Raw genomic sequence first — 17,315 nt, 5'->3', positions numbered from 1 at the left:
ATGTGCTTAAATAAGATAACCAAAGTATTGGACAAAACCTAAATGGTTTTTAGTCTTCCACACCACCTCAAACCAAACTACAGTACACTGAAAAATAATGACAGTTACGTGGTCATTAAAATACATTTTAAATATTTTAATATACTGAAAAACTTGCCAGTCAAGTTTGTGTAGAGTTCTGACAGCTGCATTTTTTTTTTCATTAGACTAAGGTCGTTCCAAAAATGCACACATACACACAAAATAAGTTACAAGTGCTACACTTATTTCCTTTAAGATTTGACAAACTGTAGCACATTGGAAATAGTGATATTTTCGTTCACTGAGTTCTATCCTTTTGCGTTTGTACGTGTATGACTGTTCATGAAATGACATAATTCATCTTTTTTTATTTTTTGATGATTATGTAGTATAATGCTTTTGTTTCCCTTATTTAATTTTGATTGAGCTGTGCTTGCACCTTTGTGTCTTTTTTTGTTTATGAAACCAAAATGTTATTCTCAAGTCCCTTATTTGGTTCTTAATTTCATGTGACACACCATTGTGACAAATGCATCAAGAAAGGCAGCGGTTTAGAATTAGATACTTTCTTTTACTGCGTGTCAGATGGATATTTAAGTGCAAAGTGTGACAAACACGACAGAGAATTCAATTGTATGTGTACATCGGTTTATTATTGTGCAAAAGATTCACTACACAAGTTAAATAAAATAATCTGGAAAGTGGAAAAGCGCCTCTACCATGAGAGCGTCTACAGCACAACACAGAAAACGTCCGAGAATTTCCATATGCAGCGTGTAGTCCAGCGATCACTGTTGTGTCATCTTGGCTGCCTCGGCTTTGATGAGGGAGATGAGTTCCAGGTTTATTAGAAACACGAAGCGAAGTCCTGCGATCTATTGAAAGAGATGTAGCCTGTAAACACCATGTCACACTGTGTGCCCAGATTTGAGCCCAGAACCCCTCAGGCACTGTTATTCCATATAGGGGCCATCATTATCGAATCTTATTAAAATCCATTATCTTATCACGTATTCCATTGAATAATAATGCACTAATAATAATCTACTAAAGTTGGAAGTGAACTTATTTTTTGTGTATATTCTCTTGAGATTTACGTTGAGTTGGAGTGACTGGATATGACAACCCATTGTTCAAATTTGCCTAGGTCAATTGACTAGCGATCACGATTAGCATTAGCATTTAAGGTCAACAAAGAGTATCATTTAGTTCACATATACATAATGTATATGTCATTTGTTTCATGTACATTACACACGAAATAGTGTCCTTAAAGCCACTTACAGGAATGTTTCAACAGTATTCCACAAATAAACTTGACAGTGAAGCAGCCTGTTAGCCTCTATGAGGTCAAAAACGTTCTGTTGTTCTTCTTCTTCTTTTTGATGAGTGAAGTGGGCACGTCTAAAACTGAGCCACTACAGCTTGTTTGTAGTGACAAGTTATATTCTCAGATAATACAGCCAAAATGCTTTTTGGGAAGTACACACCTCCACTACTGAGTTGTTGTTGAGTTTCCACTTGTTGCCCGAGAGGACGGGTCTGCCATCGATGTAGATGGGCCGCCTGCCCTCGTTGGCAATGAAGAAATCCCCATTGTTTTTCAGTTTAATGATTCCTGAGAACATCAAATGTCATTTTAGTCTCTTTTTATTTATTTATTTTTTTTTTTACATTTTCTCATCACATTCAATCACCTTGTTTTCTTGAAATTTTCCAGGCGGGCCCCTCTAGTGACAGATCCACATCAATCTGTTTATCTTTCGTTGCCCGGCCTAGTGTAATCTGAGTGAGGAGAAATGGAAAGACAAAAAAACTCAAGTGCAACTTTAACTTCTCTTACAGGAACACAAACGCCTCCGTGTCAGAGTTACCTCTCGCGACCTCATGAGGTATCGCACCATTCGTCCTCTGAGAGCGGCCAGCGTCTGGTTGTCAAAGTCAGGCATGCTCATTCCTGCGACACACAGTTGCACTTTATCACAAACAAATCGAGATGTGATGTAATATAGTAAGTGCGAACAAAATGTTACCTTTTGTCCCAGCATTTATAGACACTATACTTATAAAAGGACATTTTATTTTAGCAAGACAGACTCATTTTGTAAACTAGCTCCTCTGCGTTAGCAGCCATGTTGTTAGTGTAAACAGAAAATGCCTGTCAGTGACTTTGCACTTTGGAAAGATGGAAATCATCCTGACAATCTTGTTTTGAACGCAAATTCGTCAAATTCGGTTCATCTCTCACCCCCTACTTTGGCTACTTTTTAGTTTAAAGAAAGACTCTATTTCTACCTGTGATGCTGTCCACAAGGACCTGCCAGCGCGGCAACTCTTGCTCCAATTGCCTGATCTCCCTTTTTTGATGACGATCAGATATCATCAGCTCTGGATTGGAAAAGCAGATTTTTAATGTTTCCAATCCAGACAATCAACGATACAAAAAGAAACGTTTACCCCTCTTACCGTGTTCCAAAACTTCATCTTTAGTCTCCCTGAATGTGGACAGGATTAAAAAAAAAAGAATACATCAGAGGCATATTTCCTAAATTATATATCTTTTAGAAACGATCATTCGACATTTCCATCATATTTGGTAAAACTGTTTCTAAACAAAGACACCAAGAGGCCTTTTGCTTGGACCCGGATAAATCAGAACTATTATCATTTGGTTCACATTTTGAAGCACCCTAACAAAACAAATGCATAATCCAAATTAAAGCCTGCCTTACTTTAACTTGACTTCATCAACGATCTGCTCAGCATCAGAGAAGTTCAGGACTTGGTCCCCCTTTGGGAGCGGCTGGACTGCAACACAACAGATGCTAAAATTATTTATGCTCTTCATTCAGGATTGGATCACATTTGGATTTGTAACCAAATTACGTTTGTGTCAAAGAGTTAGTATAATGTCAAAACTATTGTGATTGAGAAAGCTTAACCAATTCAAATGCTGATAAATTCAGTGAAAGGAACTGACAGTAGTAGACCAGATCTAGCATCAATCAAATTAAACTTGCCAACTAAATACATTTCAACTAAGTATATTATAAGTCCCTCACCACTCTGGTCATCCAGTAAGTAGTACTGCTTCAAAAGCTGCCAGTGAACCAGTAGACTTTTGGGGGTTCGTGACTGGTGAAAAACACCCGGATGTTTACTGAGAAGATCCTGGAATGTGTCTAATTTGGGCTGACTTGTCTGTTTGATGGAAAAAAACAAATGCAGAAGATTCAATGACATTGTTACAAAGGTGAGACAAAGAGAGAAGACTCATCCGTACTGACCGAACCAATCTTGGCCAGTAGCACTTCCTCAGCCTGGCTGAAGAGCGCTTTGCTTTGTATTGCCGCTACGGCTTCTGGATGAAGCTGCCGCATCGCCTGCCACGCGAGTCTGAGCAGACACGACCACAGGGAGGAAGGTGAACGATAAAAATAGTTGGAAGAAGAAGATGCTGTTTGCCTGCCCGGTGTCTTACTTTGAGATGACTGGATCGTAGAGCAGCGCGTACCATCGCTCTTTAATTTCCCGTAATGTGAAACGACAGCTGAATTTGACCCCCAAATGAACAGATGTAAGGTCGGTTGTCTGCAGGATATAAACGCGTACATTTTCAATCATATACAGAATAGTAACACTTCGTTACATCTACAGATACAATTTTATTTAAGTGTTGCATGTTAAATAATAAATATCCCTAAATATAAATTTAAAGCTCACCTGAAGCACTGCATTAATCAGCAGCAGGTCATCTGTAGGCTTCCAACGACCTAAGTCTTTTGTCATATGTAGCGGCTGTTTACTTTTCTTCACTCTTTTGGTTATCGGAGAAGGATGCATCAGCATTGTGAGGGGCGGTGTTAATGCTGGTCCTGCTTTTGCCACCTGACATCATGGCATAAGGGCATTAATAAATGATTGCAATTAAAATGAAAGTTGAACTTCTATTCTCTCACTCCTGCGATTTTCTTTACCTTCTTTTTCTCGCTGGAAGAAGGCTCACTGCCTGAGCAGCGTAAAGGCTCCATTAGAGGAGGACCTTTAACCCGACTTGACGATTTCACAAGGCTGCTTTCCACCAGCTCATCATCAAACTTCTTCCTCTTTATTGATCTGCAGATGTCGTTTGACAACATTGACACAGTAGTTTGCAATTCAAAACTCACAATTGTCCCAAGGTGCAAGAAGTAAAAGGATTACATCTTCATTCATCCCCAATAGAATCTAAGATCCAAGTCAGATTTTGATAATAGATTGAATGTAACCTGGATGAACTCCTGCGTTTGGGAACACCAAAGGCTTGAGTCGCTGTCCTTTTCACGTCTTTTATTACAAGTGACTCTTCATCTTCTGAGCGGCTGTGAGAACCTGCTACTGCCATCGACACACCAGGCTCAACCGCTTGCATCTGCTCCAAACAGAATAAAAGACAAAGAAAACAATTTGTCCTGTTTAACGATTGGACCTAAACTCCAAAACTCGCATTCGGCACCAACGTGAAACTGTCACAATAACCGTAGCCATGAGCGCATAGTTCAGTTGTATAAGCATGACCAATTAAAAACCAATCTTCCGAACAATGCAATGCATGTTATGCAACTTACTATACAGCTAATATTTTTTTGTTTACATGTTAGCGTTAGCCACAGAGCCTAACCCACTAACAACAAAGTGTTCCACTTCGCAACGTATGCTATGCCAATCAACACCAAAATAGATTAGAGTGAATTGTACGTGTTTAATATGATTCTAGCGGGTTGGCTTTTTCTCCTATCTAGCAGTTGCTGAGACAAATCAATATTTTAATGTGAGCTAAAGTTAGCCGCTGTTGGTTAGCAAGCTAATACCCGCGAGGTGAACGTTCCTCGTGACTCACCGTTCCTTCGTTGGCTTATTGCAGATTTAGATTCAGTATTTATGTACGTGTGTATTGAATATCTATGTGTAGTAAATAAATACTCGTAGACATGCGTGTTACTGTACTACGCAGCGAGACTATGACAAAATACAGTTAGCATAAATCTCGTTATAGCATGTCTTGTTCGTTGCAGTCATGTTTTCTTCTTTTAAGCGTCGATGTTAGTTCTGGGTTCACGGTGCACTAGCGCTATCTTGTGGACTGGAGCAGTGTGATTTAAAAAAAAACTGTTACAACTACATCACCACAGAAAATTTACTCCCCAAAATGTTTACAAAAGCAGTTACAAACTACAGTTAAAAAAAAAAAGGGGGGATGCTATTCTCACAATTTCAAACCTTATCAATGAATGACCGGGCTCAACTATGTTTGTAAAATCAGTATAAGAGTGACGTGAACGCCGATTTTATAGTTTTGTTATTGTAAACAATTGTTTATATGTAGTTGCCTCTGGACTACATTACTCTACTACAACTATTACAACGAATAACTTTTTTGGCATGACATTTTAACCAAGTATGTTTTAAAGCCGCATCTAATAATGACCTGGCCCAACCGTACTGCACGAAAATCAAACATAAACTTCAGCTCAAAACATAGCACGTGGCTCGTTTTTAGTCTTTTTTTTTTTAACCTTCTTGTTTGTTGAGTCTAGTCATACTTACTTTTTTTATTTGAAGCTGTGATATTCGTAACATGTTTTGCAGCACACTGACGCCGCCATGTGGACTGGAGAGGAAGTGATGTGGTAAAAGTAATCGGTTTTACAACAGCTACACCACTGCGAATTTACAAAAGAATATTCGTAAAAAAACATTTTAGTATTCTTAAAAGCCTTGTTTGTAAATGAACTACACGTGCAGTACGTTTAGAAAATCAAACACGGAAGACTGAACTCATCAATTGATAGTACAGTATTAAACTTGCATCTACCGTACTGACGCAATGTTCTTTTTCTTCTTCGTTGTTTCGACTCATTTTTCTCCTTGTGAAGAAGCGGCGATGTTAAGCATGTTTGTGATGCATTACCGCCGTGTTGTGGACTGGAGAGTGAGCAGCGCGTCACAAAGAATTTGGTTTTATTACAATTCAACGTACTATATGTAATCAGTTGGGTTTCTACTACTAGAGCAACATTATAAAAAAGTATAAACAACAAACAATAAAAAAATAATTTCACATGACTTTTTAACGATTTTAAGGACTTACCGATTTTAAGAGCCCACTTTAAATCAAGTTGCTCAAACAAAGAGTTTCTGAAAAATTTAATACAGATTGAAAGGATTACAATAGGTAAATGGTACTGATTAGGTGGAGGGGCCCAAATAGTTTACTGTATGCTATCTAGTCGATACTGCATATTTACAGTAGCAGTACGCTTATTGATCGCTTTTTATTTGACGCAAAAGTAAATATAACGAGTAGTCTAGACACAAGAACTTTGACATCCAATACCACATTTCTGAGAAATTTATGTCTATGTGCCAAAACTTTAGCTCCTGACTTGCCATTTCTAAGAAAGTGCAATCATTTGGATTCGACCTGATATAAGAGGGCCAATGATAAAAAGTTGGACATTACATTGGCACTGATGGACGGGGGTGGGGGACACACATGCACACGCAAAAAGCAATGTTCATGTACCTGGGATTTTATTGTCAGGTAGTTTTATGTTAGATTACAATAAATACAGAATTCAGACAATGTTGCTACACAACTGTAAAAAAACACGTGAGGATATCCTTAACAATACAGTCAGATTTACACAGGGAAATCAAAATATTTGCACCACGATTGTTTATGCAAAGACATATTTTTAAAAGCTGCCACTTGGGTGTCGATTTTTTAAAAGTACCCCATCCCCAATCTTTTTTCAAAATACTGTATAACTGCCTCATGATAATGCTTTTCATAAACACATAAAGGCTTTGAGTGTCAAGTCATCTCTTTAACTATGCATAAACCTTTTGTACTCTGTGAGGCTTTTGTGCATCTTCACAAAAGTGGAAGGTTCAATGTAAATTGCCCTCAAGCTTCATACAATTTGGGGCTGAAACGAAACATTCTTAAAAGTCAGACAAACCTGGCATTCAATCGCCACACGTGACATTGAACAAGATACCCGCTTATCAGTTTTGCACGTTTTTTGTGTGACATCACCACAGTAAAAAAAAAAAAAACAATAAAAAGTGACGGCAAAGAGGAAGGGGTGTGGGGAGAACCATAAAACTGGAAATGGAACTTACTGTTAACAATTACTTAGCTGCTCAAGTGAGCAACACAAATAATAACAAAAAACAAACAAAAAAACAATGACCTACACACAATTTACTAAGCAGATGCTAATGTAAATACACATATTACTAATTCAAACAGTACAATATAAAACACCACTAAGTAATAGTATGGATCCACCAACAACTGGTGAGTATTATTGCTTGAGTTCAATTTGACAAACTCACGTTATTATGATTATTTTTTGCATTTGTGTGTGTGTGACTTGGATAAGAATAAGAACATTTTAGAATGATAAAGCTTTCATGAAGGTGACATGAGCCTAGATTTAAATGACTGCCCTAGTTTCCTATAGGAGAACGGTTTAGAAATTAGAACGTCGCACACGTTCACGATACATTAAGTTTGAGTTTGGCATTTCCACTGAAATGCATGAATGGTGTTCTGGGGAGCGTTTATTCAACAACATTCATGGGCGCTCTCAGACTTTAGTGCAAATATGTCTTATCGTAATCTAAAAGGCTAGTTAAACTGGCCTGGAGCACCAGAGCCACTGCTCTCCACTCTAGGAGCGTCCTATGGGATTTCAGTCTTTGTGATATGATCCCAAACAGGTCGTCGCCTGCTCGCCGCGTGCATTGTGCTCTGGGGAGCCGTGGTCACTTTCACGTAACTCAGCCCACTCCAAAGAATGGGTCATCGTTCAACAAACTGCAGGTTAATGACATTTTCAGGAACGAGGAGCGTCCGCGTCATGGGCTTCACAGAAACCCCTTTTGGGTCCGGCCGCACGTCGAACTCTATCAGGATCTAGCGAGACCAGAAACACAAAAAGGAGACTGTGATGTGATCAGCAAGAACAGGATCTCCCATTACTTAATATGACACTGTGAACCATCGCATCACACTGGCTGGGCACACACAATCTTGGGTACAACTGCACACCTGTATGGCGTAAAAAAAACTGTAGTGACTATAATTATGATAAATTGTGACTCACACTTGTCAAAGCGGCCTCAGACTGTTATTAATGTTGCAAATGGCAGTGCGTGATCTTTATTAGGGGTGGGAATCTTTGACAGTCTCTTGATTTGATCTGATACAGATTTTTGGATCTACTATTTGATTCAGAATCAAATTGTTTTTATTCAAAACTATTTTGGATTGAAAATGACTTGATTGAGAGTGATTTCTGCTTCAATCTGTAGATGTGCAAAAAATGGTTATGATCTACTCCTGCATTAAATTAGATTTGCTGATACCTGCAGAAACCCTGTTAAAGTCTCGCGTTCCCGCTGAAGTGCCTTCACGTACTCCCATTTGAGAAACGCTCGTTTAAAAACCCAGAGTGGTATAATGAACCTTATACTCTTTAATCTAGATGGATGTTTACAGAACAAAAAAAAAAACGAGTCCTCACCCTGGCGAGAGCGAGGTAGAGCTCCAGTTCAGCAATACGTCTGCCTATGCAGCTGCGTTTTCCCACCCCGAACGGCACCGAGGCGTATGGGTGATGAGTGTGGTCCTTCGTCAACCATCTGTGCGGCAGGAATTCATTTGGATTGGGAAATACGTCTGGATCCCGTGACGTCGCAAAGTGGCACAATGTAATCAATGTCTGGAAAGATTGTTTTCTGTGTTAGTCTTATATGATGTTGATCCTGCCGAAATTCCGATATATCCGATTCCTACGAGTACTCACATTTTTAGGAATGAGATAGCCTCCGACCTGAATGTCTCTCTCAGTGATGACTCGAGCATTAGCAGGAATAACCGGATACAACCTGGCAAAAATCGCCATATGTGAGCATGATCAAACTTGCTTGTTTTAGCGGGGCTTCTTTTGGAGGGATCCTACCTGAGCACCTCTTTGACTGTTGCTTTCATTAGAGGCATCCGTGCTACATCTGCTGCTTGGGGGACCTTCCTGCCTTCCAGTACGGTCAGAACTTCATTGCGTAGTGCGGCCTGCACCTCGGGGTGACGCGATAGCTCGTACAGTGACCAGGACATCGTGCCAGATATCTGAAGGATAACACAGACATCATCATGATTATGATTAAAATATATTAAAAAAAAAAAACAGCAGTGCTTGCCACTGTACCTTACATTCAAATTTAAAACCATATATCCAATCAGGTTTGTCCTGATTGACATTTATTACAGACATTTAGTAATTACTGGGGATGGGATGAGATCTCCAACATCGAGATCTCGCAAGATTAGAACATCACCAGATTTCTTGTCCCGGTACTGTACTGTATTTTTTTATTTTGTTAGATTTTTTGGCAGTGGAGTACACAGGAGAATTCTCTGTTTGTTAATACTCACTGCTGCTTGTTAATGTTCTGCATGGCAGAAGATCACGCCGCCAAACATGTATGGACACAAAAGCCTTGCTATGCTTTTATTTTGAAGTTTTCCAAGAAGCATGTCTGGACAACAGCTGATTTGCACAGGCTGTTGCTCCCGGAGTGAGCCGCAAGTTGCAACTCCTGATATAAACAATGCAACGCTGCTTTGAACTTAAGTTCAATTCCCAGTTAAGGCGCATAAAACGACTTAACTACGACAACATTTTATTTTATGGCGCCTGTTGCCAGACAATTTAATAAACATAAATGACTGATCACACTTTGATGCAGGCAGCCTGACAAAGTTGCTGTTCCTACTGATCACTTTTTGAACAAACCTGGCTGACTAAAATGTATATTCCATTGTTCCGCCACATTGGCTCATTAACCAAAATTTACGGGGAAAGAAAAAGGACTAAAATGGCAGCGTTTTAAAATATAACAATGATGTATGACAGCATCACGATGGCATCCGATACCAGTCACTGATACCAACGTGCCCTATAATGGTCGTTAAAGGACATACATGCCAGACAGAATATTTTTCCGAACAAAATGTATTCATATCAATCCTCTCATATGTCCTTAAATTTTGATTTTTTTTTAATTAGTTTTCTATAGATATTTTTAATAAGGTTAATATTGATGCTTGGATGTATTACTATTGCATTATACTTTGTTAATTTAATTTAAACTGTCTGATGGCTTTCTCCGTTACAATATTGCATACAAGTACTATTTTGCACATTTATCTACTTTCATTGACTCAACAATAGTAGTGGTATTGGATACTTGGTATCAGGGAATAGAATCAAGGTCTTGCACTGTCTGTTCTGATAAAGAGTATTATTGAACACCCCGGGATGCTTTATAACACCAGATGATTTCTATGATTACGATGTAATATTTGTGGTATTACATGTTGCGGCTGATCCCCTACTGAACACCCACATGCCATACGTAATGGCCGCCAATGTAATGTATGTACGTCATGTGCGACGTTTGGTCTTACGGTGTCGACGCCAGCAAGAAGTAGCTCTGTGATATTGCTGTAAACAGTCTTCATGGGCAAATCTGTTCGAGACAGGAAGTAGGCAAGGTAGTGGCCCTCGACTTTTTTGCCATTGCTTGTTTTCGCTGCTTCCCTCAGGCGCTGATCGATGTGGCCTTTAGCTGGAAAAACGGCATAAAGTCACAAAAAAAGTGTACAGTAATCACATGACATCATGACATTATGAGTCATAATCCAGCCTTTACATTGCCGTATCTTGTAGTGCGTGCAGTTTAAGGATGATAATCTCTGGTTTGCTAATCTACTTTGGATCCGCATGATTATTTTAAACATGTTCGATTTTCATGTTTGTACTCCTCAGTTGGGCATACATATTGGATAACAACCCATAATAATTACAGCAAGTGTAAACATTGATTTTCTTTTTCCATCTGGAGCCTCATGCAAGATAGCATAATTTCAGCCTTTTTAATGATATGATTTGATTACTCAAGCACATCTCATAATCTCTCAAGTATGAAACCTACCAAATTCAAACATGTTATCCCAGCATTGACAAAAGGTGTTCCAGGGTTTGGGGAATAGCAAATGCATCCATTTTGGCATGACCATAGTAAGAAGCGTCTTTACAAACATGGTGTTGATGGACTCGATGAAGAGCTCTGTTTCTTTAGGAACAATTGGCTCCAGGCATCCGATTCTGGACTCAAACAATACCGAGGAGATGCCTGTTAAAAAATTGGGAAAAAAAGAATCCAGTCAAGTGTTTTTTTTTTTTTTTTAAATGGTCAAGACAGGCTTTAACCCACATGCATGTTCAAACTATCAATTTCATCACAAAACCAGACTTAAACTGCGTTTCACCTCACCCTCGAGGCCGAAGTAATAGAACTCCCTGGCGATGTCGGTCACCAGGCCTTCGGGATGTCTGCGCAGGCGAAGTTTGCTGATGAGGTCACCGACCACGCTGTTCAAAGTTTGGTCGTAAGCTTCCACCGCCTTGGGCCGCAGCATGTGTTTGGCCAAGAGGCTTCGCACCTCCTGCCACTCCTCGCCTTCACTGAGCATAACACAAAGTAACATTATGATCATCAAAATGTATTGTCTCCTTTCCTACATGGAAATTGTTCATTTCAGGTTACAATTAGAGCAGAGCGCATTTCTATTTGCGTCTCGTTTTATTCTTGGTTCCTATCAATAATGCAGTGCAGTTTGAGGCGGAACTAATTGTTGCCTTAAATTTCCGCATGGTCAAATGTCCTCATGTGAACCAGCCTATTCGTGAGTTTTATCGTATTCTCCACTTTGCCTCTCAAGAGAGCAAAGTTATTGGCATCCCACCCAAACAAATGAGATATCATTGGCACGGATATCTTCTACTGAGCACACTATGACTTATTATATAAAGATCTAGAAAAAAAAAAAAAAACAACTAATGTCTACTACTGTGGACACAAACGAATAGGCCGGCTCTCAAAATGAAATGCAAAGTTGCGTGTATTCATGTAACTGATGCAAGACTTTTATGTATTTTATTTGTTGTATGTTAGTTTTAGCAATAAAGTTAGATTTTTGCTGGCATAAATTCTGTTCCTCTATATGAATTATACACTTCTATGATGTCAGACTACTAGCTGAGGTAAACTATCTTTCACATCACTGATTCTAAAATTGTGGTCTAGTATGAGAAAGAATTGCAGCGAATGTTCACTGCAGTTGTATTTAACTTTTGATTTCAATGCATTTGCATTTAAGTTTGATAATTGTTTGTTTTGAAACATTTATTTATGTAGATAACATATTTGACTTGTGTTTGATTAACACTTTGGCCTTACTCTGCACTCTAACTTTTCAGTGCCAAGCGATATGGGAAACCCCTAGAGGGCCAGTATATTTAGCATTTTCACTCATCTTTCAAGGCCGACAGATTATTGTGTGCTATGTCTATAGAAATATGGGTAGTATCATATGAAAGCTTGATTTCTACTTTGAATTGCATGTAGGTAATATCTGTGTTGTATTCAATGGTCACAGTTAGAGCTACTGTGCTCAAATGGCTTATATTAGAGAATCATTGGGGTGTCAGCTACCCTCCATAAAAAAGGTGATTGACAAAAATGTTATTATTTATGATTGTTATTACTATTTTAAAAGATAAGAATTCTCCTCCATGGCACTGAAAGCGGTAAAACCATTTGGGTCAAAAATAATCCTAATAAGGGTAAAAAATGGACAAAATCACCGTTTTGGATTACATATTCAACACATAACGTCTGAGCATATCAAATAAATAAAAAAATACATCTATATATCCCAAATTAGTTTTTGTTAAAATTTTGTTTTTTAAACAATTCCTCATTTGGCCCCCCACAAAGTTGCAGTTTGTTTAAGATTTAAACAATTAAGGGCGCAGGGCTAATTCAATAATTGAATAAATTGTGTCAGTCAGTTGTAACCCTGACCGAGTTTTAAGTGTGCTAGTGCATTTTAATGTCAGTGACTGTGGTAGCATATGACCAACATCTGTTTAGAGGCTAGTAAAAGTAATTACAGCTAGCTACCCAGGTGGCGCACCCAATTTAATCTTTTGTGCAACATAAACCAATTATAGAGTTAGCCTAAAATTTGGCACAAAAAGTCATCTGAAAATTAGCAACCCAAAGAAAAACTATTTTAATGTTAGTTATGATCGTAACATTTAACCACCATCTATCTATAGGCAAGTAAAGGTAATTGCAAAAAAAAAAAAAAAAATAGATTAGGTGGATTTAAAATTAAAATCCATCAAACTTTGAACACTTACGATGTCAAGAGTCCGTAGTGTTGACCTCTGAGCTTCCTGTAGTCCTTCCAGGAGGAAAGGTTAGAGCGCATGGGGCGTTGGCCCTCTTGCCTCAGCACCTGCTCGATGAGCGCCGGATCAGCCACATGGACTGTGGTGATGGGTCCGAAGCTCGCTTTCCACATGGGACCATACCGCTGCACTCCTTCCAGCTGGGACATCAAACACGCGTCGGGTCATGACACTATCACGCTTATGCGCATCTGGAGGGCTTGCATTTCAACTGAAGGTAGTTAGATTGTTGGCCTCCGACAGTTGTCATAACCATCACAGTCCTGCAAGGTGGTCTTTTTGTAATTACCTTAACCCTTCAAACACTTTATAGTCATGCTAGGACAACTAAAAGACTGCATTTCACCTCAAATGCTCCTATGTATTCATTTGAAATTCAAGTTTTTGGCACGTCAGTGAAGCTGGAGACAGTTTATCTAGTGATCAAAGCTTGCAAATCATACGATAGGTATGTACGCTTTCTGCACACAGTAACAGTCAAAAGTATGAAAACACCTTCAGATTCAAATGGGTTCAAATGCTTGAGGAGTCAAGAAATTCATTAAATCTGAGCTGTAAGCCATTCCAGGTCATAAAGCTTCACTCACATCACAATGCTGTCTGAGGAAAAAAAAAATATGCAAAGCTTGGCAAAATCTAAAAACTGAAACGTTTTTTGGCTTGAATAACAGTTTTAACTTTTAGTATCTGAGTCCATGCTGCTTCACAGTCTGAAGGACCTCAGTTTTAATTCAAATCCACAAAAGGAAAAATAACAAACACAAGTGATTAAATCCATTAATTATGAAAGAATTTGAAGGCGTTTGCAAACATTTGACTGATTGTGTAGATCAATTGTCTAAAACTGCCAAAAAGCATTAATTTAAAAATGAGTGAAAACTGCACGAGATGATTTATTGGTTGATTTGTAGCTACAAGAATATTTAACAGCGCTCTCTGTGTAATGCAATGCAGCTCCAAAACTTGGCGCATAAAATAAACGATAATACCATACGGTTCCTACTTTCTTGACTCAAAGCATTATTACAGAAAGTTTTGGGGGGATTAAGCCTGAAAGTACACTAGCTTTTTACAGAGTTTACTCGCTCCTCCTCTGAAGCACCAATTAGCTATAAATAAGCAAAAACTTTTCGAACCCTGAAGTTCATTTGCATAATGCATTCGTATGTCTTTCAAATATTCTATCTGGCTGCAGACATGTCGAACGTGCTTCTACCTGTAACTGGTGCAGTTTGGACAATCCCCGGCGGGCGAATAAGTCCCAGGCGAAGCCGAGCACCGACGGCCCGGGCATGTCGTCCAGAGTCCTCACCGTCGTCCCGTCGGGACCCGCCGCTGCGCCCTCAGCCCACCTATCCATCCACTTGAGGAGGGGGAAGGCGCTCCGGCCCGATACTCGTAGAGCTTGCTGCAGCATCTTTCTCACAGAGATCATGAAGCGGTCGCCGCACGCCGATGCTCATTTTCTCTCCCCCGTCGGGCTGCAGGCTCTATTTATAACCCCGCGACCTGCTCCTCGAACCCGAGGAGATAAAGCTGTAAATTTTCTGATTCGGGGCCAATCGTGGTTGTGTGTACGGCCCAGGTCCCGCCCCCCGCCTGGATGAGACGACGGAGCCTGGAGGTGTGTCCAATCACAGGGCCGAACAAGGACCATCCCCGAGAGGCAGCACACGTGGAGCTCCAGGATAAATAATACATGATTTGTGTGCGTGTGCGTGCATGCGTTTGTGCGTGTGTGCGTGTGTGTGTGTGTGTGTGGCGGGAGATGAGGGGGGGTTGAGAGACACCGCTTTATCTCGAGCACTTTGCTCCCCCACAGGCCCTCGAGGTTGACACATTTAGTTAGTTATCATGCATTTATGCATTAAGGTCATTCAAGGCGAATGTTACACATGGGGATAGAAGGCCTACATCACAGGATGCAAGGTGTTTGTGCACACTGAGACATTTGCAGATTGGTAAATTTGGTAACACACGTAAAGCACCTGTTTTGATACTTAGGAAGATAAAAAAGACTTAGTCGCAGGGATGATTCCAGAATCACAAGTTTTCTGAATCATGTTGGCCTCATAGTTTGGAAGGCCTGAGTGCAAATCCTGTTTCCAGCCTTCTTCTGTAGCATGTGTGAATGTGGCCCCTGTGCTTGCCTGTGAAAATTCTCATTCCGGGTTAGGGCTTCAGCTATTGACTAATTTTTGTATTTTCATAACCTGATGAAAATTCTAATCAATCTGCAAAACACTGTCAACAGGCATCATAAAATACATTGTCAGCATAATTAATTTCGGATTGGCTTGACATTTTTTTTCTGACGTAATAACAGAGCCTCTGGCTTCACAAGGGAAAGAATCAGAGAAAACACCACAAATTCACAATGGCATTGTCTGAATAAACTCCCAGAAGTAGCCCAACACTCGTACTGTACAAGTCTGTGAGCCCAAGCGATCGATCGCATTCTTTTGGGAAGCAACCTAATGGTTGAGATGGTTTCTCAAACTTCAAATGGATGACCTCCCAAACCATTTGTCTTCTCTGTCCAGAAAATGTACAATGTTGTTCTCAAAAGAGCAGTGTTTCACTATGAGTTGCACGTGGACAACTGAGTCTTGACATGAACTTAGCCCATCTGTGTTGTGACATGCATCTGTTTGGATTTCCCAATAAATACATCAGTAAATTCCTAAAGTGCACTGGACAGCTTAGGGCAGGTTCTCCCTGTGCTTTCTTGTAATTCTCTAGGTACTCTGGCTTCTTTCTGTTTTCCAAAAATGTGTCTCTTGCGAACACTTGGTTGTTTATAAGCTCCAATGAGTGATTGGCAACAAGTTCAGTTGTAGCCCGCCTCTAGTTTGAAGTACCCGGTGACTCTAACGAGGACAAGAAATATGGTAAATGAATGGAAAATTCACTAATGAAACCCACATTTTTTATTATGGACTATAATGATGTATGGAACACATTTTTAATGTGCTTTCAAAATCACTTTTTATGAGTTTGATTATTTTTTTTCATTTGGGGTCATCACCTTCAATGACATGCTGTCGCTTCCCCAGCCCTGCTATAGATTGTTATGATGTCCGTCCGTCTGTCCGTCTGTCCGTCCGTCCGTCCGTCCGTCCGTCCGTCCTTCCGTCCATCCATCCATCCATCCATCCATCCATCCATCCATCCATCCATCCATCCATCCATCCATCCATCCATCCATCCATTATGTATATTTTGTGTCCTCAACGGGGTCACAGACGAGCTGGGCCTATCCCAGCTGACTTTGGGCAAAACCCGGCATACTATCGGCAAACAGCCATTCAGCCTCACTATCACATCTATGGACAATTTCAAGTCTTCAGTTAAACCAGTGCTTCTCATTGATATTTTGCCACGCCTACCCTAGGAAACACAAAACGTCCCCCCCACTTGATCCGCTGACTACAACATTTTTATAAATGATAATCTATAAAAATGGAATAAGCATACCCAAACATTTATCCTTTTTAACATTAACAAAAGAAAAAAACAATACACATCAACTTTCAACAACTGTTCATTATTTTTTTTTACAGCATTTATACAGGTTACAGCTTGGTCTAAAACTGAAAAAAAAAAAAAAAAAACAAGTGCATCAAAGTGCCTGAAACTAAAAAAACATTACCTGGCATTACCTCACGTCCCCCCCAAGGGGGCCGTCCCACTATTTGAGAATCACAGAGTTAACCGAAGATGCATGTTCATGAAATCCATATTTCTGACAGTAGAATGACGACTTCAAAAAATAAGGCGATGCAGATTCCATCCTATACTTGAGCATGAGTCACAAAAGGCGCCTGAAGAGGCAAAACATTTGAGCTAATTTAAAGGTGAACTGGAATAATAGGCCAGTCTGGTGGTGGACTAGTATTTAAAAGTGGCTCCACATAA

General features: G+C 39.7%; 2 protein-coding genes across 3 annotated transcripts; both read right to left on the bottom strand.

Moving 5' to 3' along the window:
* Positions 1 to 652: 652 nt before the first annotated feature.
* Positions 653 to 5,882, bottom strand: mcrs1 (microspherule protein 1). 2 transcript variants are annotated; one of them, XM_088423481.1, is made up of 14 exons: positions 5,608 to 5,882; positions 4,290 to 4,432; positions 3,999 to 4,137; positions 3,745 to 3,909; positions 3,503 to 3,612; positions 3,309 to 3,417; positions 3,084 to 3,222; positions 2,754 to 2,829; positions 2,488 to 2,516; positions 2,317 to 2,409; positions 1,896 to 1,978; positions 1,719 to 1,806; positions 1,512 to 1,639; positions 653 to 896 (listed from the first exon to the last, which is right to left on the bottom strand). In XM_088423481.1, exons 1-14 carry the CDS (start codon positions 5,638 to 5,640, stop codon positions 810 to 812), a joined length of 1,422 nt encoding a protein of 473 aa, XP_088279607.1. In that variant the 5' UTR covers positions 5,641 to 5,882; the 3' UTR covers positions 653 to 809. The 2 variants fall into 2 exon arrangements, with proteins under 2 accessions (XP_088279607.1, XP_088279606.1); XM_088423480.1 differs by lacking the exon at positions 5,608 to 5,882 and adding an exon at positions 4,901 to 5,108.
* A 695-nt stretch (positions 5,883 to 6,577) lies between these two features.
* On the bottom strand, positions 6,578 to 14,907 carry cyp27b1 (cytochrome P450, family 27, subfamily B, polypeptide 1). Its single transcript, XM_088423331.1, has 9 exons — positions 14,614 to 14,907; positions 13,347 to 13,537; positions 11,413 to 11,603; positions 11,071 to 11,271; positions 10,544 to 10,704; positions 9,036 to 9,202; positions 8,880 to 8,961; positions 8,598 to 8,795; positions 6,578 to 7,987 (listed from the first exon to the last, which is right to left on the bottom strand). Exons 1-9 carry the CDS (start codon positions 14,830 to 14,832, stop codon positions 7,874 to 7,876), a joined length of 1,524 nt encoding a protein of 507 aa, XP_088279457.1. The 5' UTR covers positions 14,833 to 14,907; the 3' UTR covers positions 6,578 to 7,873.
* Between the last annotated feature and the right edge of the window lie 2,408 nt (positions 14,908 to 17,315).

This window comes from Hippichthys cyanospilos, chromosome 9 (genome assembly GCF_059441005.1).
Source record: "Hippichthys cyanospilos isolate Australia breed blue-spotted pipefish chromosome 9, RoL_Hcya_1.0, whole genome shotgun sequence".
Lineage (NCBI taxonomy): Eukaryota > Metazoa > Chordata > Actinopteri > Syngnathiformes > Syngnathidae > Hippichthys > Hippichthys cyanospilos.
Note: the sequence above shows the minus strand (reverse complement) of the source record. Positions and strands in the feature narration are given on the sequence as shown.

Bases quoted from the DNA above. Each gene is read 5' to 3' on its own strand.
- cyp27b1 (XM_088423331.1), bottom strand. From the start codon at position 14,832: ATGATCTCTGTGAGAAAGATGCTGCAGCAAGCTCTACGAGTATCGGGC. The intron at 10,705-11,070 runs GTAGGTTTCATA...CCGTTTTTCCAG, and splicing joins GGATAACATGTTTGAATTTG to CTAAAGGCCACATCGATCAG. The intron at 8,962-9,035 runs GTAGGATCCCTC...GATTTTTGCCAG, and splicing joins ACAGTCAAAGAGGTGCTCAG to GTTGTATCCGGTTATTCCTG.
- mcrs1 (XM_088423481.1), bottom strand. From the start codon at position 5,640: ATGTTACGAATATCACAGCTTCAAATAAAAAAA. The intron at 4,138-4,289 runs GTTACATTCAAT...CGACATCTGCAG, and splicing joins AAACGCAGGAGTTCATCCAG to ATCAATAAAGAGGAAGAAGT. The intron at 2,830-3,083 runs GTGAGGGACTTA...GTTGTGTTGCAG, and splicing joins CTTACTGGATGACCAGAGTG to TCCAGCCGCTCCCAAAGGGG.